Below are 26,654 nucleotides of genomic sequence, written 5' to 3'. Positions count from 1 at the left end.
GTTGATGGTAGCCACTGACTTCCATATTAAATGAATAAATAAATAAATAAAAATACTATGTAAGTCCATGGCTACCATCAACTGTCTGGTTACCAACATTCTTCAAAGTATCTTCTGTGTTCAACAGAAGAAAGAATTCATGAAGGTTTGAAACAACATGAGGGTGAGTAAATGACAAGTTTAATTTTTGGCAACAATTCTCTCTATTAATACTTGTACACTAAGCATCCTGTTCATATGACCTTGCCAAAGATCAGCAAGCATTTATACAAAATGTCTCAATCCACCATACAGATTATCAACCGTATGTGTCAAGGGATGTGTGGTCCAACTCATCTCCAGGTTTGAGCAAAATCCAGTCACTGTCTACTCTTACACTATATGCATCTAAATGTGAATCAAAGGACAATGGAAGCAAGATCTTACTGCAAAGCATCCATGTGGTATCAAAATTAAGAATGCACTTGATCCATCCAAACAGTCACTTTGCTAGTGAAACTCACAATATATATATGTAATATGCTTTACAACATTGCAAAATGTGTGTGAAAGTAGAATATTTTTCTACATTCAGGAATTGACTTAAGGGCTGGGCTTATCGTCTTGCCATCCATCTTCAGAGAAAAGTTCGAACACTACATTACTATGAGAGAGGTAGGCTTCAGAAATATCTTCAGGTGTGGTGGATATGCAATGTTGAAACAAATACATACAGAGGCTGTTATGAAGGCTTCGTCAAGGCTGGTGCACTGGCACACAACCATTACATCTACCATCACCACACTGCGATTGGAAAATGGCAATCATTGGAAGAAGGCGTTCATCAGTTGAATGGTTGGAAAGGGTGTAGCAGGGTCCCACTACATAAAAAGAAAAAACAAAAAGAAAACAGATTTTCAAATGCAAATAAACAGCTGGAGAAATCTAAAAAAGCTATGGCATAAATGAAGCACATCTACAGGAGATAGAACAGTCCCAATCTTTTTCTGTTCATGTATTGACATGAGGTCCACCAGTCAGCATTGCAGGATAATTCAGAAGTTTACCTCTTTCATAGTAATGTAGTGTTCAAGCTCATCTCTGAAGATGGATGGCAATTCCTGCAATGTGGGAAAACATCCTACTTTCACAATCACATATTTTGCAACGTGGTAAAGCAAATTACATATATTGTGAGTTTCACTAGCAAAGTGACTATATCTCTACCTGGTAGATCTTCAGCCAGGGCATCCTGTCTTGTTTCAGTACTGTTTTGCTAGGGTGGATTTTGCCTTGGCAAGTTTCAGCACATTTGGTAGAACTCTAGCAAAGCCCTCTCTGAAACGATTTGGTCAATCTCATATCAAAAAAATAATAATAATAAAATAACCTGTAGAATGTGAAGACATGATTAACATTCAGTGCATCACTGAAAGCAATTTTATTTAATAAAATGCTGTTAGGTTTCTATACTGTAGCATTTACAGATATATTTTCAAAAATGTTTATTTTCTGTGACAGCAATCGATATGTTATTAAATATTCGCACAAAATTACCAGTGTGTAAAAGAGGCCATATTATTGGTATTTGAATAGACCTGGATATCATCATCCTACTCTGATATTGTAAATATCTCCAGTTATAATTTGCATAAAAACAATGCAATATAAAAACTAACTGAAATCCCAGCTGAGTAATTAATGGATGGAAATTTACCAGTGGCCTTTTTTTAACTTTAACATCTCTCTTAAATGAAGATTTTGTGATCTCTGATTTGATGCATAATGTATCTTAAGCTTGTTAAATGTACGCTTTACTGTCAGAACTCATTTTGTACCTTTAAATTAAAACAAAGGTTCAAATTTGTCACCTTAAGGACCATTTTCTGTACCTTACAGGGTACTTTCGTGGCAAATGTACCTTTAGGTACAGAAACGAGACCCCTATTTTTCTGTGTGTGGTGCAGAAATGATCTTTTTCACCTTGGTTTTGAACACGATCAACAACCAAGGACTTTATGTAAGAAAGTAAACTGGATCAAATTTGGTTTCATTGACTTTTAAGGTCAAAAGTTGCTGACTTTTTTTTTTTTTCTGCAGTTTTTCCAGTTTGAAAAACTACTAAATATGTGTGTCCTACTGGTCTCATTAATATGAGCCGGTACTACATCAGGGTGGTTCATGAGGTTCCTCTGCCCTCTGGGTGGTAGGCCAGCTGTTTTCCCACACTCTGAGGCTCGGGGCGTTACAGTAGGATTAGGTGTGTCTGGGCTGGACGGTGTGCTGGCGAACATGGGCGTGGGGCCAAACAGAGCCTCTCTGCAGAAGTATTGATGCTTCCGAGCTGTCTGCCCAGACAACACCACCCCCACCCCACTGTAAATACGATCGATGCGAACGTTTCCGCCATGCAAATTACCCCAGGATTAATGTACTTGGTGCTTTTAGTAAGGCGGTTTTTGGCCATTGTCTCCTTTGTGTCGGTATCTTAGTCTAGTGACTCATCTACCTGTGCTGTGGGCATCAGATATCAGTTGGTATTTTAGTTTTATTATTTAGTATGATCATTAGGGAACATATGTTGATTTAGTATGATCATTAGGGAACATATCTTGAAGAATCAACATATTTTTCATTATTTTGTGATTGAAAATGTTGAAATAAAACTAAATCATGCACTGTAAAACCCAATAAGTTCAGAATACTCAAAACATTTGAGGAAACTTATTACCTCAAAACATTTAAGTAAACTAACTCATTTTTTTAAAGTTGGTTGAACTTAAAAAATTTTTGACAAGTGGGTCGGGGCTGAGAGCCATGGAAGCGGATCAAGGCCAGTGTGGTGCACAGGTGTCTCTCACTAACAATCCCGTCACCCGCATCCCTTTCCCAACTCACCATAATGTTAATTACATACAGTTAATTTACATAAACATCATATTCAGATGTAGGTAAAATGTTACATAGCAAATAACACATGCTATTATAACTATCAGAGAGTCATTACATACTTGCATATATGTAATCAAACAACATATGTGGTCTTAAATGTTTTGCAGCTCATCCTCAACCTAACCACAGGCTCTACTGTTCACCACAGTGGTAACCCTACAAAACTAACATAACAGAACCCCCCTGAATCCCAACATAACACAACATTAAACATTAACTTATATCTCCATATATTAATCTTGTGCAAAAACACACAAAATAACACTTAATTTCAACAGTTATTTATATGTTCTGACGCAAAGCATGCTGGGAATTAGAAATCTGCTGCAGCTCAACTCGGTCATATTAAGTTCAGCTTACTACAATGAAATTTTGAGTTCATGCAACTTCTATTAAGTACAATGAACTTTCATTATTATTTGAGTGAAACAAACTCATTTAATTTAATTTATTTCACTGTTCGGTTTTACAGTGTGACTGTTACTTTGTGGTGTTCTTTTCATGTATTATAATTGGTCCTCAAAGGCTAAAAAAAAAAAAATAAGTATGATATGACTCCTTTAAAGGATTAGTTCACTTTAAAATGAAAGTTACCCCAAGCTTTACTCACCCTCAAGCCATCCTAGGTGTATATGACTTTCTTCTTTCTGATGAACACAATCAGAGTTATATTAATAAATATACTGAGGCATCCAGTCTTTATAATGGCGGTGAATGGGGAAATAACAAGTATGAAGCTCAAGAGAATGCATCCATCCATCACAAATGTACTCCACACAGCTCCGAGGGGTTAATAAAGGCCTTCTGAAGTGAAACGATGCGTTTCTGTAAGAAAAATATCCATATTTAACAAGTTATAAAGTAAAATACCTGGTTTCCACCAGATCGCCTTCCTTATTCAACTTAGGAAGAAACTGAACGCTATGTCAGTTATGCTTTTTCCGTAAGTTGAATAGGGAAGGTGTAGAACGTAGCGTAAGCGTTTTGAACTGCGAGAGGTGTTACGCTCTCTTCCTAAGTTGAAAACAGAAGGAGGTCTGGCGGAAGCTAGATATTTTACTTTATAACTTGTTAAATATGGATATTTTTCGTACACAAACGCATTGCTTTGCTTCAGAAGGCCTTTATTAACCCTCCGGAGCTGTGTGGACTACGTTTATAATGGATGGATGCACTTTCTTGAGCTTCATACTCATTGTTTCCCATTCACTGCCATTATAAAGCTTGGATGTGTCAGGATATTAAGAATCAGAAAGAAGAAATTCATATACACCTAGGATGGCTTGAGGGTGAGTAAAGCTTGGGGTAATTTTCATTTTAAAGTGAACTAATCCTTTAAGAACCAAGTGACCCCAAAACGTTGGTGTTGTAGTGAATTATGGTTCAGATTTGTGTGGGTGGTTGGTTTTGACCTGGCATATTTATAATAATGTATGTTTCACAGTTACACTTTTGACAAAAACCATCTTGTAATATTGCTAATTTAATTTTTAGCGGGCATGTAATCTGTTACTGTTAAGGTTTCCCAGTTGGATTTGAGAGTGAACAGTTAATTAAAGGGAAATATGTTTCGCTTTTGGCTACTAGCTGTCACTCACCATCATTATGTCCTGGTGTGTTTTGTCTCAGAAATCTCAAGGTCCTCTCCTTCCTGAGGCTTTGGGGTTTTGTTTTTTGTTTTTTAATGAGAAGCATTTTGCATTAGAAAACATTAAGTACTAAATAAAGCAGGAAAATTTGAAACTAAAATTGGTAACACTTTACAAGAAGGTCCCATTAGTTAACATTAACAAACATTAACTTGCAATGAGCAATACATATTCACGTGATCTGCTTTTGTCAAGCAATATTGGACAGCATCAGTATTGCTGCTTATCTCTTTGCAAAATTCTTATGTTTACCATATGCTTTTCCTGACTTCGTGCCTTTAAAATGTCTGTTTCATTGTCAGTTTGAAGCCCATCTTCGGAACGACTGTTTAATGTCAAAAAACATTGTATTTAACACATGTGCTTGTGCTCTGTCAGTACAACAGAGATGTCAGGGTGCACAGAGACATTTAAGCACCTGCTTATCCCTGTACCAGTTCACAGTTAAGACATCAAGCTGTTATTCTGTCAGCCATAAATACTAGTGCTCCCTTAGTACCAGCAGACCTGGGGCTGCCAGGAGCACATGAATTATGGGACAATCCTTACTTTTTGCAGAAATTTTTCATGATTCTAATCTCTGTTTGTTTTTATGTCTCAGTGGTTACAATTTGGGTAGAGTGAAAGTACACCCATTGGCTTAGTTCTGTAAAAAGTCTTTCTTCATAGAAAAAGTAAAAGACAGAAAAGTGACATTTGTATCATTTACTCACCTTCATGTTGTTCCACCCCCATATTTAATATATATATATATATATATATATATATATATATATATATATATATATATATATATATATATATATATATATATATATATATATATATATATATATATATATATATATATATATATTATGCATTTTTCTACATATATATATATATATATATATATATATATATATATATATATATATATATATATGTAGAAAAATGCATAATAAGAGAAAAAATACTTTGGAATATAGCAACCAATATGCAAATGTATTTCCCGTTTAATGAAGCCAAAGCCTTAGGAATGAGGAGACCTTGAGATTTCTCAAGCCAAACACATTAGACAATATGTTGTGATGATTGACAGCTAGTAACCAAGGGCTAAACATGTTTCCCTTTAATTGTCTTTCGTATAACTTGTGACCATGCATCATGAGTGCATATGGCTGTCATTGAAGGAAACTCTGTGAGTAAAATGAGACACGGTCTTTGTTGACTTTCACAAGGTCACTTCGCCAACGGCGCTGTTATATTCTTCTACTTAACTCACCGGCTTTCACAACTGGACAACTAATGAGATCAAAAGATTAAGAAGCAGAAATTAGCCCCACCTGTGTGAAATTGCTAAGGTTGTAATTTGATTGTGTATTATAGAAAATCTCCCTTCTTTCGACATAGACTTTATAATTACCCTTTACATAAGCAATCCCTTCATTCAAGCAGATTGGATCTAATCTCAAATAAATTCCACATTTTACTTCATTCTAAAACATGGAGGGAATCCAAATCATATTCATAGTCAAGCCAGCTCAGGAAGCGCTGAGACTCCTGATGTGCTAAGGGAACAGTGTAGATGTATGTTTTTTTTTATTTTTGTTTTTTTTATTCCTGCTATATTATGTCCACCAAGCCTGTAACTATGAGAACATTTCGGTAGTTAATGCCAATATGAGTGAAATGTAATGATTCTCAATGCAGATTTCAATGTCATAGCAGGAAAAAAATGTAAAAAGTAACTGAACACACTTTTATTTCAAAATGTATATAATATATTTATATATATAGTGTCTGCAACCCCTTCAGCTGTGATTTATTCACGATGCAGCACTAGCCTCAAGTATCTTATTGCTTTTATAATATGATTACCACACAATACAAATATTAAAGCAAAAAATATGTATCAATGCAACTTTCATGAAGTAAAGTTTCACTAAAGCCTTCCTTCCGCCGGAAAAAATAGTCCCTGACCGTGAACAGCAACATAAGTTAGATTATTTCATTATTAAATGGCGGCAAAGACTGTCTTTTATGAGTGTGTCAGTCAGTAGCGAAGACTTTTATATTGAAAAGACTGAATTGTTGTGAACGCGGAACAAAGGTGCGTTCACGCCACCTCGTAATTCCTTTAATTACGAGGATAGCTTGTAAAAGGTGCTCATGTCCTCGTAATTACAGCTTGCAGGATGAGAGTTTTCTGAAAGCTCCACCATGTACCACGTGGCCGCTATACCACCTGACTGCTGTATGTTCAAGACATTGATAGTGGTGTCATAGAAACGAATAATTCCTGGACCGAGGACGTGAACCACTCCGAATATAACATCACGTGTTGTCATTTCAAGATTCCGGTAAATACAAGGTGGCGTGAATGCAGCATAAGACGCAACTGACAAATGTTTTGACAAGTGCTGTCAGTCATGGGAAAACCCCTTAACTGTTAAAAGGACAAGATAATACATTAGACATTTGAACAGATTTTTTTTTTATGAACATAGGACTGACCTGAAGGAAAATGCTAAACCTGAATGCAGGTAATAAACTGGCTCACTTGATCTCTTTCTCACAACACTTTTCTACATAATACAGTAAGCTTCAATGATCAATATCAATTGAGAACATACAGTTTATGTTGCTAAGAGTGGTTGCTAAGGGTGTTGTGTAGCGATACACAGAACCATTGGGTGAAGCGGTCATAGCTGTGTTTAATCATGAATAAAACACAGCTATTGACCAATCAGAATCAAGGACAGGAACTAACCGTTGTATAAATATGCATATACAGATACAAACATATATATGTATAAATATATTTGTGTGTATACACAAACACAGACATACAGTGTATATAATATATATAAATATAATAATATATACACATATTTATTATTTAATCAAACTTTTATGTTAGATGCAATTAATCGATTCAGCAACACTAGTTTAAAGTTTTTTTAGAACTACGGTGGAATTTTTTTTTCCGATGATTAAATATTACTTAATGTAGGTTCTATATGTATTAATACACTTTTGATGTTAAAATATATCCGCCTTTATGCATTCAATACATCTTGATTTCAGTAATTTAGTTGCCATTAGTCTTGGCGTCCAGCAGCTATATCACTCACCAGTCAGTCCCTTGTGTCAGAGTTTATATTATGGATATTTATTTAATCACAGAGCGTACAAAATGTTCCTGTTTTATTTATTTATTTTTATTTTTTTGGCCTCAAACTAATCAAAAGAATGCCATGAATGTTCCAGAGGCTCGTAGCTTTTCACATCGTACGATGTCCTGAAACCGTGCAGCTGGTTAGGCGCTTTAATCATGTCTTGAACGAAGCTGTCAGAAGAAACAAATGGCAGGCCTCAAACCCGGAGCCCACAATAAGATCAGAGAGCAGCGGACTTGCCATCACAACATGTTTCAGCCCTGCAGTTAATGATGGAGCATGTGTCTGCCAATTGCTGTGCCAGGGAGGACTAATAGCCTGGTCAGTCTTAAAGATCAGCGTGGCGCAAAGGGACGAAAAAGGGTGGAAAAGAACGAGAAACAACTAAAAGGGGCCAAAAAAAAAGCAGCGACCTTTTGAAAATGCACTGCTCTGAGAAAAATGTTTGATGTGGTAACTTTAGCAAGCTTGGATTCCTTATTAGTTCCAAGACAAGGGAGTGTAGAGTTGAAAGAACAGTGGTCTCCGCTCGCCTCAGCCTGCTAATTCCTCATTAAAAGAGCAAGGGACAAGTGAGAACCTTTGATATAGATTTATTTTTTTCAGAGTTTGTTATTCATATGAGTGAAGAGTCTTTCAAATTGTTTGTTTAGGATTTAGTGGGGACAATGCCTATTTGTTGTATCCTGTACATTTTCTGATTGATGGTTAAATTGGATGAACCTAGATGATAATGATGCTTCCTTGTAGTAGGGTTTACGCTGATTGCTGTCTCTGCTTGGTTCTTGTTTTGTAACCTTTTAAGATGGGAATTTAGGAACATTTGCTCCATTCTCTGAACATTCCAAGCATTTCAAATTTAATATGAATAAGTACATGAAAAATGTCCATCCATCAGCTCATAGAAGTGGATTTACATTTTTTTTTGTTGTTGTTTTGTTTTTTGGGCTATACAAGAAAAACATATACAGTGACCATGATAGGCATTATTTCAACAATAAAACAGGAACATTAATATTATGATTATATATTTTTTTTTTTTTAATTAGCAACTGTATACAATATAACATGGGGAGTTAATTTTGTATAACTTAAATGAACTTCCTTACATGCCACGTACCGTTCAATAAATGATGATCTTATGCTTTAAGAAAGTAGCCCTCAAAACTTATTTGAACTGACGCATTCTTTTTAGTTTTTTTTTTTTTAGTTTTTTTACAAATTTAGTTTTGCTGTCAGTGACATCAGTCTTCAATAAGAGATTTGTGGTGTTGTTGTTTTTTTCTTAAAGGTGCAATATATGTAATATTTTTGCAGTAAAATATCCAAAAACCACTAGGCCAGTGTTATATATTTTGTTCACTTGAGTACTTACAATATCCCAAATGTATACAACTATTTGTAAATCGTGAGAAAATTGCAATTTTAAACAAGGCTCCGGGATGTGTGAGGAGTCGCCCGTCAATTGCATCATACCCGCGTTACCCTCGGTTTCGTGAAAACCATGGAAACACCAAAGACACTTTAATATATTACACGTTTTAATAGACAAGGGAAAATCTGTTTTGATATATTTATAGACAGAAAACGGACTGTTATTTAGCTCAACACGTTTAGTCTTATTGTTTAAATCTGATTTTCTTGATTTTTTTTTTATTTTTTATTTTTGCAAGTACCATACTTTTACCACTTTAACCACAACTCTATTTTGTGAAGTAACTAACATAGCATAATCAGATGCAGCTTTATTTTTAGTAACAGTAATACAGAATTTTCTCCATCATAAAATACGTTTTAAAATGAATTGCATGCCATTTATCAACACAAGCCATTCAATATTTCATATGATATTCTAAAATCGATCTATCTTACTGCAGTGTGCAACAGTGTCTCACAGCAGCCGAGCGAACGCACAGAGTAAAGTTATAACATAATTTTCAACACTCTCAAATGTATCTAATATGATAAACGGAGCTGCGTTACCTCATACTCATGACCAGAATAGTGGAAACGGCGCCCGCGACAGTGGCATAGTAAAAGTTCCACTGCTCATGAGGCGCGTGTTGCGCAATCGCTCCAGCGGCCTCGTTCAGCTCCACAACACTCGTCCTGCTCTGCTTCATACTACAGTAATGTTAATAATCACATCCATGAACATGATTTCTGCCCTAGTCCTATCCTGATTATTTTCCACCGGCTGTGACGTGAAGACCACGTGTCCCAAGATTCCACTCTCAAACTTGGCATCATCAAGTTACACCTTTGTTTTGAATAGGCCTCTAGCGCCCTCTGGCCGACAAATTTATTACATACTGCACCTTTAACATGGTCATAAATAGGCCGATTATCAAGGGGGGTGGGATGATTTTCTGACGATTTGCATGATTATTATTATTATTACTAGGCTACTTTTATTATTAAAAATTACAATTAATTTGCTCCACAATAATTTCATAGCGCATCACTGCATAACCAATTTGCTGCGACGAAAATAGAAGATGTTAGACTTTCTACTCCTTGTTTAAAAAACAACTTGTTTACACAGAATCTCTTCTCATTTTTTTCCACTACATATGGGCCACAAGAGAAATATTAAGAAAATTAAGACAGTTATATACCGTTATGTCCACTGGCTCGCCTTCCTGGTTTAAAATGGAAATATTTCCAATATTGCGACATAACATTTTTCTTTATCAACAATTGCTCGCAAAATGATGGACAATGATTCACATTTCCAGTCATATCCCGTAATAATGAAAAGAAGTAAATTATTTAAGAAATGAATAAATAAACAAGTAGGCTAAATTACCCAACGAGGAGGGCCTCGGACTTGTGGTCCAACCACAAACCACCACACTGAGGATTATAACCCACCCCCCAAGTTGTGTATCCTGGCACCACTACTGGTCATTTCAGAGCTTTCACTGAGTGGAATATTTTCAATGAGTAACATCTTAAAGATTGTTCTTTTCCTCCTAGAGCTGTCGTATGACTTCAGAAGTCATATGAACTACTTTTATGGTAGCTCCATAGAAAAGCAACAGTAGACATAATTTTATGTTTTGCTAAACTGTTTCTTCACAACTGTTTTGATTTCACATGCCTCTCTCTACTTATTCAATCACTGCCTGTAGAAACTTGTTTAAATCCAAATGGGTTTCCTGCATGAAATATGTCTGATCTCATTTGCGTTACCCATAACCCTGATTTATGAGAACCAAGCTTAGAAAATACCCTAGACCTTGTGATCCCTGGCTGATATTTAAAAATTAATTAACCCTCTGACTGCAGTGTTGCTGCCTCTTCCTCTCTCCACCCATCAGTCTCTCTTTCCCTCTTCCACCTTTCCCCATTTTGAATTGTCCTTTTTCTCTTTGCATGGGGATTAATATCTTAATTATCCCTTGTGACGAAATATTTTCAATAAGACCATAGATTATGCATATGGATGTAACAGCATGTATCATTTTTGCTACTCTCTGTAAGTTTTTCATTCTGTGAGTTTGTCCGTTTATTCCAGTTAACAAAATCTGTTTCTTAATAGACGCAGTGCTGCAGGTTGCAGGAGTTTAAGGGTGTGTTTACACTTGGCAGGTTTGGTTTGATTGAAATGAGCTCTGGTGCAATTGCTCTGTTAGTGTGCTTCACTTGAAAAAGTGTGAACGCTGCTATCCAAACCCTGGTGTGCACCAAACAAGCAGACCGATACCCACCTTTTCAGGGGGTCTCGGTCTGCTTCCAAATGGGCTCTAGTGCAATTTGACTGAAATATGAACGCAACACAGACCAAAGGCATCCAAATGAACCAAAAACATGATAATGTATCACAAGATGTGATCCTAAAAAGGACAGAATACTCAAGGATACTTGGTTCTTCTCCTCTTAAGAGCTACCTTGGCCATTAAAGTTCAGTACAGGTGTCTGGACCACGTCTCTTTGCAGCAGGTCTTCGTTTGGGATTCTCCTTTACACATTTTAAAGTATGGAAGCTTGTTTCCACCACGGAATAAAAAATAAGGTAATATCTCACAATTCTGCTCATTTTTTCTCCGAATGTGAGTTTATATCTTGCAATTCTGACTTTATAGCATGCAATTGCGAGTTATAAAGTCAGAATTGTGTTAATATCTCACAATTCTGCTCATTTTTTCTCCGAATGTGAGTTTATATCTTGCAATTCTGACTTTATAGCATGCAATTGCGAGTTATAAAGTCAGAATTGCGAGATATAAACTTGCAATTTCTGACTTTATTTCTCGCAATTGGTCAAAATTGCCAGAATTCTTTTTTCCCCTTAGAATTAGACTTCATAACTCGCAATTGTGAGTTTATATCACACAATTCTGAGAGAAAAAAAAGTCAGAATTGCGAGATTTTAACTGTAGGCTCTTTGTGAGTTCTCAGCTGGTAAAAAGTACCATCATATGTACACACAACGAGGATATTTAGCCCGGTCCGCAGCATTGTTTTGGATGTTCGGCAAGTTCTGTTGCAAAATATATGTTATAAAACGTTTTCTAGTTGGTATCTTTCAGTTTGGTGTAAAAAATTAGTGTGCATTTTTTCTTTTTTTTTGCTCCAGACCAAGACCATAAGAACCAAGAGAACACACCCTAAATGTGTAAATGTATATTGCATATTTAATGCACTCCCTAAAGATCTAATATGGCATTCAACAGGTGTTTTTGTCCTAGGAGACTACACTTTATGAAGTGACAGTTCCCCAGAAGCACTTTACATGGTGTCCTGCTAGCTGATTCGAAACAACACAATTTTTGGCTTCACAACTGGCCATAGCTTTTAAAAATCTAATCATAAAGTAAATATTGTTGCTAAAAGTAAAATGTGATTTATTATTTGACTATTTCTACACTTTCTCCCAGTAGTCTACCTATCAAAAGCTAACAGAACTGAGTTGAACAAATCAAGGTGATTTTCCACTCAAGGCTGTGTAAAGATTTTGGAAGAATTTAGATAAAGAAACACTCATACAAACAGTCATTTCATCATTTTTGGGTGCAGAGTAACAAGCGGCGAATGATCAAAAAGACTTGTTTTAACTTGTACTTAATATTCGTTACATGATTTTGCTGTTCCCTCCTCGGCGAAGCTTCTTTGAATAGATATTGTGTTTAATGGGTGTGTGCAATTACTTGCATGGAATAATGCAGTTCCCCTGCATTAGCGCTAGTCCTCTAGGTCTGCCTGTAGTATTAAATGCAAAAGCATCAGGAATGAGATGCACTGCAGTTGGAGCATTGCACAGATCTGGAAGATTGTGGAGGGGATGCACTGGCCTCATTAAAAGAAAAATCTTTGTAAAAAGTGTTTTAGAGTACATCCTATTTGAGAAAAATGCTCAGATTATAACAATGAAAGGTTTACTTGAAATGCATCATAATTTATTCACAATGCCTTACCTATTATATGTTGTTGTGAATTATTATATACATTAATATTTATTTATTCATTGCCGAGTATATTGAAGCACATGATCAATATCGGTTGCTTGCACTGAGCTTCTGACATTTTTATGTCTGATTGTAGTTAATTATGTAAGATAAAAATGCATTACAATCTGTAATAAAGGATATTATGAACAGCTTTATAATGCATTATATATAAACATGTTTCCAAATGTTTCTTGGATTGCATTTGAGTGTGGTTGGTTTTACAGTTCCTGTTTGCGAACTGGCTTATTTAAAATGGGGTGTGCAATGTCTTCGATTGAATTATGGCAATATAATGTGGTAGACAACAATGCAATGGTTTTTCTGTGCTTCCATGATTGTGTCTGCTTCCAGTGAAAGAGGCTGTCTTGTTTTGTTCCATTTGACGGTGACATTGATTGTGTGTGCTTGTCCCGTGCATCCTCTCACAAGTCAGATTCTGACCCTGCGCTTTAATCTTCAACTGCCCCAATGAGATGACACTCTCAGCTGCCTGACAGCATTCTGGGTAATGCCTCTCTTGTCCTCTGTCTCTCCCTCTCTTGTACTCATTCTCCGCTGTCCTCCAAGTCTTTTGTCCTTTGTCTCTGTTTTTTTACTGTTCGCCTCTCTTTGTGAACTCTAGGGTTTGTCTTGTAGATGTTGCTTTGCGTTTCTGTGTTTTGAAACGTGTTAGAGGGCACGATTGCTTTCATGCTCTCCTCTAATTGACAGAAATACATAGGCCTTTAGTGCTGGGTGACATAGTTTAAAAATCATAAACTTTTTACAGTATCTTAATGTTTTTCAGAATTTTGACAGTGTTTATAGATATTTTGATATTTACGTATTTACTCACAGTTAATATTAAACAGTGTTTACAACCGATTTTCCTTCCATAATGAGTTTATTTCTGAGTAAGATAGTATTCAACAGAGAAAATGTATGAATACAATGTATATTTACACTACCAGTCAAATGTTTGGAATAATTAAGATTTTTTTATGCTTTTGGAAGATGTTTTGCTCACCAAGGCTTATCAATTAGTATTTGTGCTCAAATATTATTAAAGGGTTAGTTCACCCAAAAATGAAAATAATGTCATTTATTACTCACCCTCATGTTGTCCCACACCCGTAAGACCTTCGTTCATAACACAAGTTAAGATATTTTTGATGAAATCAAAATCGAAGCTTAACCAATCATTTTGTTTCGAACAGTGATTCGGATCGGGTATCAAACTGCCAGACTGCTGAAATCACGTGACTTTGGCGCTCCGAACAACTGATTTGAAACAAATGATTCATTAAGCTTCGAAGCAGTGTTTGTTTTTTTTGTTGTTGTTTTTTTTTTAGTGCACAAAAAGTATTCTTGACACTTTATAACATTAAGGTTGAACCACTGTACTCACATGAACTGTTTTAAATATGTTTTGAGTACCTTTCTGGATCTTGAGAAGTTCGGTGACATTGCTGGCAATGGAGGCCTCACTGAGCCATCTGATTTCATCAAAAATATCTTAATTTGTGTTCCAAAGATGAACAAAGGTCTTACGGGTGTAGAACGACATGAGGGTGAGTAATAAATAACATAATTTTCATAATTATATCATTTTTGGGTGAACTAACCCTTTAATGGTACTTATTATTATCTCTGTTGAAAACAGTTTATTTTTTTGGAAACTGTAATAAAAAAAATTCAGGATACTTTGATGAATAGAACATTCAATTAACAGCATTTATTTAAAATAGAAATCTTTTGTAACATTAAATGACTTTACTGTCCCTTTTTCATGCATGCTTGCTGAATTTTCTTTTTAAATTGTACTTACCTCAAACTTTTGAATGAAGCCCTTTTTGATTTCATGTTGGCTTTACAAGGGTTTTTTTTTTACCCTATATTTTAGCTATTATTTTACCATATATATATAAACATTCATTTTGAGTGATGGTTAAACCATGGTTAACATGGTTAAAAATGGTAAACATGGTTAATTTTATCATACAATAGTTTTTAAAATATGGTCAAAAAGCAATACATGTAGAACTCCAAATTGGGAGTTAAACAGAAGTGCATTGAACTTACCAACTCTAGTTCCAGAAATCTCATCACAAATACATCCTGAACATTCAGTATATTGCCCAGTCATTTTGTCATTTTGTCTCTCTTGTTTTTGTTAAACACTAACAGAACTACACAATTGCCCGGGGCCAATATTTAAACCAGTGGTGATTGATGTGGATGTTTTTAATGCAACAAATCTCTCAAGCCACTTGACATTCAAAGGCGCCTGAGCCATCCTGACAGCATCTTCTATGCGTGTGTTTTTTTCTTACCTTGTTATGTAGGCTTTTTTATTTATTAGCAAGGGCTTTTTATACAGCTGGAGCCCAGCTTACCGCCGTACACGCTACTCTCGTACAAGATCTGGCCCTTACCAAGTAGGCTCATTAGCTACGAAAAGGAGATTCAGTTAATTAAAATAATTCCCCGTTAACACAGCTGCTTTGGTCAGCCAAATTAAACAGGGGGAGTGCTGCACCGTCTGCTTCTCACTCAGCAAACGTCGCTCTTCTGCCTCGGAACATGGCTAATTAGCTCAATAGGAGGAATATTTTAATAGCAATTAATGAGGCACGGGCCTATGCAAGCTCTAATTTAAGAGCCTGGTTTGTGTGGGGGTGCATGCCTATGAATTCTGAAGCCTGATGAGATCACTTTTGTCACCGCTTGTGCTACGATCAGCCTCGCTTGCTACCAGCGTGTTGCTCGTGGACTACTGATTTTCTTAAGATTTCCCAGCAAGCTGACTGCTCAGAGCAGCGGTGTTGGAGAATGTACTTTAAAGGTGTAGTTTGTCAAGCTATAAGCTATACTAAAAGTAGTTAATCTACAATCAAATTAGCCTTTTAGTAGTTAGCTAGCATTGAAGTTATCCAGTTCTGTTTCTTTTCCCAATATGTATCTGCCCAGATGTTGGTCAACCCTTTATGCACAACTTGACAATAGAATCACCATTGACCAGTATATATAGATCAACATCAGTCAGTCAAGCATTTTTCATTTTCCATGATGGGCTGGTAGTGATGGTTTACACATTATTGGTCATTCAATGTTTCTCTAAAAAAAAAAAAAACAGTAATTCTAATAAAATAATAATAATAATAATAATAATTTTTCTACTAATAATATAAAACACTACAATCTGATAAGCTGTTGGGCTCATGAATATTGATTATGTTGTCTGTACGTTGTCAGCAATTTCATTGGCTCTAGCCAGTAAAATTGCTGCTTGTGCATTATTCCCGCCCACTGCTGAAGAAACCACATGGCAGTGGCTTTTGTTTAGTTTTAAAGACCATATGCAGTCGTTTTAAAAAGAAAAAATAAGAAAGCATATATTTTACATGTAGCACATCAGTTCTAGCCAGTGGCTAATGATAGACATTATTTACTTGCCTAGATCGAAATTTAGTCGTGCATGTGAGTGATTTGCTTGCAGTGTTGAAGGTTGTTGGTTAAAGGGGTCCTTGATTATGATTTCTCTTTTTTAACTTTAGTTAGTGTGTAATGTTGCTGTCTGAGCATAAACAACACCTGCAAAGTTACGATGCTCAGAGTTATTTTATTATATTTTTTTAGATATATATATATTTTTTTTTTTACAAAAGTCACTTTTTACCGACTACAACAAATGGCTGGTAGGGACTACAACGAGCTTCTTCCTGGGTTAGTGACATCACAAACCCCAAAATTTACATAAACCCTGCCCCCAGGAACACGCAACAAAGGGGTGCGGCCATGTTGGGCTGCTTTAGAGAACAGGAAGAGTTGTTACTATTCCACTTTTTAAGCCGGACTGCTTCACACACGATGGCTGAACACCGTTACTGACAATCATTTTGGCTACGTGAGATTCTCCAGCTTTTTTTTTTTTTTTGAGCAATCAAAGCTCTGCCCTCTTTTTGAAAGCTCATTTGCATTTAAAGGGACACACAAAAATGGTGTGTTTTTGCTCACACCTAAATAGGAGCAAATTTTACAAGCTATAATAAATGATCTGTGGGGTATTTTGAGCTGAAACTTCACAGACACTTTCTGGGGACACCAGAGACTTATATTACATCTTGTAAAAGGGCCATTATAGGTCCCCTTTAAGCATGCCGGATGATGTCCATGGCATCGGATTGGTGGGATCCAGAGTTCTGTCACATCCGTTAACATCTCTCCTGACAGAGTCTTACAGCTGTGCATTCTGGGTAGCGGACATCTTTCACAATGTTTCATCACATGAGCAGAAAAGCTATTGACAGGCTTCTGCTATACTGCGACATCAAAGCCAGAGATATTACAGTCACTATGTTACGTTCAACATAGTAAGACAGGAGGCGAGGGGGAGGAGGTGGGCAGGAGACGAGGAGGAACTCAAGGAAAAACGTGATGGAGTACTATATGCAAGCAACTGTGCTTTCTCCCAGAAGAACAGATTGTTGACAACATTGGAACTGTGCTTTGAGTAAACAAGTCTTAGAAGCCCAATTAGTCTGTGTTCGTTTTACATGCTTAACTGTTCTTTGTAAAGCCACGAAAGAGTAAGTTCTCTGGACACTCTTCATTTTGAATCTGTTCAAGGCTTGTTAGCATTATCGTGGAACTCAAATTTGATCCATTGGCCATAAAACTCTGAATTTATGTGGAATGTAGATATATATTTGTGTAGATGACCAATTAGAGAGTCCATGAAATGGTTTGTTAACCCAGTGTTAACACTAGAGTTATAACTTTTTGACTATTTTTCAAATAAAATGTTTCCTGTATTATAAATCGACAAACTTTTGCTTAAAAAAAAAATGAAAAAGACCATAATTTCTCTGTTTAAAAAAGGGTCACTGCAGATAAAGAAAAATGGAACAATCATATAACAAACATGACTGCTTATAAGTAAGTAGCAATTCCTAAAACTTTATAGAATTGTTTAGAAATTTCTGGAACTTTCTAGGACTGTTGAGAACTTTCTGGAATTTCTAGAACAATCCAAATCTTGGTATACATATAGGATAGAGGGACAAAGAGAGAGGGAGCTTTATGAGCAAACAACTCGACTTGATACTTTTTGATATTTGTTTCAGTAGCAATATATAATGTTGCACAAGATAAGTGATACTGCCTTTCAGAAAAACAAGGCTACCTGGACCAATAATCTAGTGAGATTTCTGCAGTCAAATAGAAGAAGAGTAAGTGTGCCTTAAGAAGAATCTTCATTAGAAGAAAAGTGCAGAATGCCACTCCAAATGCGAATTATTGGATGGTACCAGTTTCTTGGAGCTGAAATCAAAGGAAGAAAGGTGCGAATAGTGGAAATTTCCAAAGAAGTCACAAAATAATGGAAGAATAAATTGAATTTTCCACTGGAAAATTTAATTTATTTTTCCATAATTTTGTGACTGGTAACGACCAATATGGTTGTTCCAATTTTTATCCTGGATGACCTTTTTTTTAAAAAAAAAAAAAAAAAAAGAAAAAAACTCATAGGAATTAGGGACTTTTTCATAGTTTTTAAGCAAAGGTTTATTAATTTGTGATACAGGAATTTTTTCAGTTTGAAAATTAGTCAGAAAGTTATAACTTAGTTAACACATGTTCCCTACTGAAACAGGAAATTTGTTTTTTGTAGAACCCAACCAAATTAAATAATATATTACAGTAATATGTGTATGTATGTGTGTGTATAAAGACTAAATAAATTGAAATGAATAATCCTGATTAATAGGGCTGGGTAAAGAAATATTCGATTCTCATTTTTACTCATTTAAATCCCAAGAATGGATTAGTCTATCCTGTTTTCAGTTGATGAAAGAACGGCATTGTAGTGCGCCGCCCATCCAATAAATCATGCTTTGTCCATTTTATTATGAAATTTAAAAAATTAAATACCAATTTGGCACTGTTTAATGTGGCATGACACATCGCTGTAGTGCCTCTGTTCAAGAGAAGCGGCAGCGCGATCATGTCCATCCCTTTAATACTAGTTACAACATGAAATAAACATGAATGAACATCTGAAGGTTTGTTAAAAGATAGAGAACAACTTAATGAAATCCGTATCCTGTCTCATAATCGCTCAATCATTGTTTCAACTAGGGAGAAAAATGTTATTAAAAAAGCTTGTAAACAATGTCACGTAACGTCACATATTTACCTCAGAAAAAAACCTATACAGTAACCATAAATTCAATAGTCAGCTAGAAAAATGAACTCTAAAGAGGAGGAATATATATATATATATATATATATATATATATATATATATATATATATATATATATATATTTTTTTTTTTTTTTTTTTTTTACCGTTCTTTGGTATTTAATGTATGTTTGAATAAATCTGTCAGATTTTTATGATAGCCACCACTTAAATGTTTATATATTTCAAAAAATGAATTGGCATAGAAATGTAATTATATAATTATAAAGTTGGTTTTATAACTTTATTATCATAAAAACTTCCTTGAGTGTAATTTGTGTTTGCAGACAGTTAATTTTAACCTTCAATATTATAGTATTATAGTACCAACTGACTCATGTATACTTTACAGCATTAGTTGAGACTTGAGAAAATTTACCATGTACTGTACCTGATATATATCCAAAATAATCAATATCAAATCGAATCATGAGCTTGTGAATTGAAATCAATACCCAGCCCTACTGATTAATCAAATATGTGTTAATCGTGACAGCACTAACACATAGACACCTTTTGTTTTTTTTCCTTCTGTAGTTACAGTACCATGCAGGTTTGGCCTCCAGCCTTCTAAACCAACAGTCACTCAAACGCTCAGCCAATCAGATGGGAACATCTGCCAAAAGAAGACCCAAAGTCCAGCCCAGCACCCTTGTCCTTCCAACACAGTGAGTTAATTTTTTTCACAGTATCTCATAACCAGAGATGTGAAAATTGATGATGCTCCCAGTAGGTTCTTTCACATTTGAAACCTGTTGAATTGTTCCAGCACTAAACTTGTCCAGTAAATGTACCATATATGGACTTGCTTCTCATGTTCAACATAGATGTAGGATTAAAGAAGCACAACTCAAGGCCTACATTCATGAAAACTGAAGTCACCAGCTTCTGTTTGTCCATAGACAGCAGGTCAGAGGTGACCATTGATTCTATTCCACTCTATTGGTTCATCCGATTACAGTGACAGAGTAGAATAACTCATTGTCTTTCGTGGTGTCACTGGGGTCATAGACCGTAGGCTTTAATAATAAAGTAGCGAGAGTGAGATTCAGAGGAGAAGAGAGCATGGACTCTGGAGGGAAGATGAAAGACGGATGGAGAATGAACAGAAAATAACTATAGAGGACAGATAGAAGAGACAAGAGCGGAGCCCAGGTGGTCTGTGTCCCTCTGAAAAGCCCACTGATGGGATACCACTCCTATTTCTCCTTGCAAATGTGCTCTTTTTAATCTGATTCTGTTGCAGTGTTTTATTTTCTTTCCAAGGTCCTTCAAAGTGATTGTTCATTTATTTCAAGTTGTAGTGCTTTCCTTGGCTCTGATGCCTGCCTGGGTACTCGTAACCCAATGTGCTTTCCATGTCTGAAGGACGAGAAGAAGAAATAAAAATTTGCTATGTATAATAGCAATGTATATAATCCTATATCTACTGCTATGTCCAAAATCTGCCTTTAAAAGGTACTTTTTTTGTGCACTTCTATCCCAACTAAGTCCATTATGTGGAGTTCTGTATATAGGGGAATAGTATGGAAGCTTGTTTCCATCACTAAATTAAAAAAAATTAAAAAGGTAATTGTGACTTTTTCTCTCACAATTCTGACTTTTTTTTCTCACAATTGCGAGTTTTTATCTCGCAATTCTGACTTTATAACATACAATTGCGAGTTATAAAGTCAGAATTGTGAGATATAAACTCGAAATTCTGAGAAAAAACATCAGTCTTTTTCCCCGCACCAATTAAAAATTGTAACACGCAATTGTGAGTTTATATCTCACGATTCTGACTTTGTAACTCGCAATTCTGACTTTATAACTCGCAATTCTGCCTTTATATCATGCAATTCTGACATTATAACTCGCAATTCTAACTTTATCACGTAATTTTGACTTTATAACTCGCAATTCTGACTTTATAACTCGCAATTCTGACTTTGTCACGTAATTTTGACTTTATAACTCGCAATTCTGCCTTTATATCATGCAATTCTGACTTTATATCATGCAATTCTGCCTTTATATCATGCAATTCTGACTTTATAACTCGCAATTCTGACTTTGTCACGTAATTTTGACTTTATAACTCGCAATTCTGCCTTTATATCATGCAATTCTGACTTTATAACTCGCAATTCTGACTTTATAACTCGCAATTCTGCCTTTATATCATGCAATTCTGACTTTATAACTCGCAATTCTAACTTTGTCACGTAATTTTGACTTTATAACTCGCAATTCTGACTTTGTCACGTAATTTTGACTTTATAACTCGCAATTCTCACTTTATAACTCGCAATTCTAACTTTATCAAGTAATTTTGACTTTGTAACTCGCAATTCTGACTTTATAACTCGCAATTCTGCCTTTATATCATGCAATTATGACTTTATAACTCGCAATTCTAACTTTATCACGTAATTTTGACTTTATAACTCGCAATTCTGACTTTATAAATCGCAATTCTGACTTTATATCATGCAATTCTGACTTTATAACTGGCAATTCTAACTTTGTCAACTAATTTTGACTTTATAACTCACAATTCTGACTTTATAACTCGCAATTCTAACTTTATCAAGTAATTTTGACTTTGTAACTCACAATTCTGACTTTATATCTTGCAATTCTGACTTAACTCGCAATTCTGCCTTTATATCATGCAATTCTGACTTTATAACTCGCAATTCTAACTTTATATCATGCAATTCTGACTTTATAACTCGCAATTCTAACTTTGTCACGTAATTTTGACTTTATAACTCGCAATTCTGACTTTATAACTCCCAATTCTGACGTTATAACTCACAATTGTGAGTTTAAATCTCACAATTCTGAGAAAAAAATCTGAATTGTGAGATATAAACTTGCAATTGCGAGAAGAAAAGTCAGAATTGTGAGATAAAAAGTCGTAATTACTTTTTTAATTATTTCATGGCGGAAACAAGCTTCCATAGAATAGTAACTGAGTGAACGAGAGAACAGTTTTGAACACAGCATACACTTGTGCAGAAGAAAGTATTTGGAAAGGCCCCAAAAGCAAGTTGAAACAATTGGTTTTTCAAAATGCCACCTATATACCCTTTAACCTGCAGTTTCCTTATAAGGTCAGTACAAGAAAAAGCTTCCCCAAATGTCAGAAATGCTGGCGTTGATGGTGCTTTTCCAGTTTTTTGTTGCACCTGGCTGCCCAGGTCACAAGCAGGTACTCGGCAGGCTGAAATCAGTGGATTCATTTTCATCCTGACACACTTTACCAGTCTAGTACAGTAAAGTGAGGTGCTCCTGACAAATCTGCTTTTTGGTGACTCAAAGTGGCCTAAACCTGACTGGCTCATCAGTCTGCGATGCACCGTGTATCTTTAATGGCACTGTGCTGTTTTCGGATGGGAGAGGATGTTGAACGGAGCAAGGTGAACAGAGACAGCGGCTCTTCTGTCAAACGTCATTGTCCTGATGAATTTGCCGTTTCTAAAAGGAGCGGCACATGAATTATGCAGCACAACCTTCATGCGCGTTTGCTTTTATGTTACTTTTTTACTTGCCAGCATTCTGATAGCGTTCCCCTCTGACATTGCTTAAATGAGTGGACCGACTGGAGAAAGTAATGCTGTCCCAAAACAAGATGTTTCTAAATGCATTTTAAAAGATGTTTACTGTGTAAATAAATGATAATATAATAAATAAATACAGTTGTAACTGGCAGTCTGGATTTGGTGCGCAAACTAATATGCAAGCAAAGGGATGCCCAGGCATAGTGATAAACATTTTATAATGATAAAAAGAAAACGAATAGAGGCCTAAAGAACCTTCAAAATAATCAAATCCGCAAACCAGACAGTCTATTGATCCATTTATTCAAACAGTCTGTTATAATCATTCATACTGCCATTAATGAACCAGCAGGAGTTACCATAAAATGATTCATTTTAAAATCACAGCATATGAAACTAGCCTGATAATTGAGGCCCAGAGGAGAGTCTGAATGAGAGCTGGTCCCATCCTGCGCATTCATCGCAATATTAATCCTGTAAACAGAATTACACAGCATTTACTCATTTAATCTGGCTCAAAGGGATAGTGTCTGTGCTTGAATACTTTCCCAACAGCTAAGTAGACAAGCAGAGTGGGATTTGATAAATGTGTTGTAGTACTTTTTTAATCTGCCGATTTTTGTGAACTGTATACAGGATTTGTACCAATTATGAACTGGTAAAGAGGCTCATTTGTGTCTGTATGAATCAGATAGTAAAATGTCTAATCAGTGACGGTTTTCCTATGTCATAATATGTGCTTCGAAAGCCGCCCCGGTCAGCTCAAGGTGACCTTTGTGATGTGATTGCGGAAGTGTCATCGTTTAGGGCTTTCTGTTGCTTTTGAATTCTCAGGATCTGAGACTGCTACCCTCCTAGGATCAATGCAGAGTGCTGTTATCATTTTAGTGCCTCTTGCTCCCATCGGCCAGACAGGCAAAGCCACAGTTACTGAACCGAGACTAATTCACCACACCACCCCCATGAGAACTGCAGATTTACTTTACATGTTACTATAATTAATATCAGCCTCAACCTGTCTCTGTCATTCGCTACCTGCATCTTTCCTCTTTGCAAATTGCATATTTAATTAGTCATTATAACTAATTACTCAGTATTATCATTAATACTATATGGCTGGATTACATCTGTTCGGATTACAATTTGTGTATGCTTTGTTTTAAAAGTGTTTGAAAATGTGCCAGCCTGAGGAGGTGGACTTCCCCAGGTGAGTCTCTTAAGGGCTTTTCCCAAGGTTTTTTTCCTCATCTCCGTCTCAGGGAGTTTTCCTTTCCACTGTTGCCTTTGGCTTGTTCACTGGGGTGTTCGCAAGGTACTGTTCTTTGTAAAGTTGCGATTTAATTCTAATTAAGATTATAATTATTTTGTGGTGGCATTATTGTTTTTAATATAGTTTTTTAATTAGATTTCAAAGTATTTACAGTTTATTAGTATTTACTACTTATGTAAACATACTGTAACATTCTGGGTTGTGTGTTGTTCAGAATAACTTTTTAAATTCCTATTCCTATTCAGGTCCGTTTTAATTGAATGTAAGTAAGTAGAATTATAATGAAATTCATCTGACTGTAATTTTTAACAAGAAAATCTAAGTTTGTCCAGACCAATTTTGAATGTTCGCTACGTTTTGAAAGTTTTGAAAACATTTTAACATGATAACGATTGGATAGATAGATAGATAGATAGATAGATAGATAGATAGATAGATAGATAGATAGATAGATAGATAGATAGATAGATAGATAGATAGATAGATAGATAGATAGATAGATAGATAGATAGATAGATAGATAGATAGATAGATAGATTTTTAGATTTAACCTTGAGATTTGAAGTATTAGATAGCTTAGATATTTGCAACACTATCTACAATTAATAATTCTTAATTTCTGATAGAAATGCAAAATCAAGCGGTAGTTATTAATAGAATAATGAGACACAAACCTTTACATTCAATCGCATTTGGTCCCATTTATTTTTGATCACAGAGCATACACAAACAAACTTTTAGTCCAAAAGTGTGCACATTTGTAGAAATACACATTTACCTCAGATTTCATTAGAATATAAGCCGGGCCGTACGCAGGGTTTCATAATTACCGAGGTCAGAAAATTTTGTTTGCTGGAGGGTACATGGGCATGCTCCGCTAAGAAAATTTTAATTTACCTGGTGTACATATGTGCATTTTTAAGATGTTTTAAGGCCAACAAATTGGATAACAATAGCTTTAAAACCATGTCAACAAATATTACATACATGTATGCACAGTTTTGAGGTAGCTTTAATCGCATGTTTGGTTATTTCATGACGAAACTTACAACAGAACAACGATGGTCATTGCTCGTAGTTTCTTTTGCGCTTTATTTAAGCTATAATAAAGTAATTATGCAGCGCGCCGGCGCATTTGCGCTTGCAATTCTTGAGTGCGCGCCACAAGCACAGTATAACGGCTGACCGTTTTACTTGGCGATGTTTTAAAAAAAGATTTTTATTTTTGGTATTTTATATGCTCTGTTGGTGGTTTGTGGAGTAGCATCACCTGGGGGGATATTTTTTTTTTTTTAAATAATTTTTTTTTAAATAATTTAGCAGAGGCGGGGATACATAAACCAGAAGGAGGAAATCCCCCTTCCCCCAATCAAATACAAATCGCACCCTGGATAGATAGATAGATAGATAGATAGATAGATAGATAGATAGATAGATAGATAGATAGATAGATAGATAGATAGATAGATAGATAGATAGATAGATAGATAGATAGATAGATAGATAGATAGATAGATAGATAGATAGATCAGATAATTGTGATATTGAACAAAAGAAATCAAACTAATATGATTTCCACATTTAATACTTAATTATTTTATTACATATTTTAATTAATCAGTTATTTTGGAATTTGTTGTAATATGAATGTTTAAAATATTTCAAGTGTTTCCAGGTTGTTTCATGTTCAATCTCCAGATTGAAGGGATCGCAGGTCAAGATGTGCCTCTTTCCTGTGCTGCATTGCAGCAAAGCTTAGAGAGCAGAGTGTTATGAAAATTTTAGTCATAGCTGATCCCTGATTAAAGGAAAGAGAGGAAGACAGCACTCGTTTATCAGTATTCATCTCACCCTCACATGCAGTCACAAGAAAGGGCTATTTGATCACTTTGTATCATCCATCACACTGAAAGAGCAATGTTACCACATTACATCAAGATGAACAAAGTACACGCACCTCTTTTTTTGTGCTCCTCTGACACTGACTTCCTGCCATCCTCAGGGGTGTCTGAAGATGCCCTTTCTTGTGGCCGCATCAGTTTTTAGGCAGTTGGCTTGTAATCCACTGAAAGTGTTTCATCATCTGGGTGATAATCTGATGCATTAACATTCAAATCACACTACAGAGTGGATCCTTAAACTGTGCTGCAGAACCTTCATGTCTACAGAGCATTCTTTAACTTTGCATTTAGATTACAAGGTCGGTATAAAAAATAGAACCAACATTTGCGTTTTCCACTCACAGAATCTCATGGTGTAATCACTCAGACCCACTCGTCATTTTGAACAAAATTAAACAAAAACTAAGTTTGTTTGGTGTTCGTTTCGGGAGTTCAAAACAGCTTTCCGGAAGAGTTTGCTCCGGCTGGTAAAAACTTTCAAACTACCATTGGTCCATGGCGATTATGTACATTCTAAAA

At 35.6% G+C, this 26,654-nt stretch overlaps 1 protein-coding gene across 2 annotated transcripts in view; it reads left to right on the top strand.

The window, feature by feature from the left end:
- The window catches only part of med27 (mediator complex subunit 27), a 73,620-nt gene that overhangs the window by 6,960 nt on the left and 40,006 nt on the right, over positions 1 to 26,654 (top strand). For both annotated transcript variants that reach the window (XM_067393527.1, XM_067393526.1), the window contains exon 3: positions 19,954 to 20,084. In XM_067393527.1, the coding sequence (XP_067249628.1) occupies positions 19,954 to 20,084 (131 nt within the window). The remainder of the gene's footprint in view (positions 1 to 19,953; positions 20,085 to 26,654) is intronic.

Source organism: Chanodichthys erythropterus, chromosome 9 (assembly GCF_024489055.1).
Source record: "Chanodichthys erythropterus isolate Z2021 chromosome 9, ASM2448905v1, whole genome shotgun sequence".
Lineage (NCBI taxonomy): Eukaryota > Metazoa > Chordata > Actinopteri > Cypriniformes > Xenocyprididae > Chanodichthys > Chanodichthys erythropterus.
This window is presented reverse-complemented; position numbering and strand designations above follow the sequence as displayed.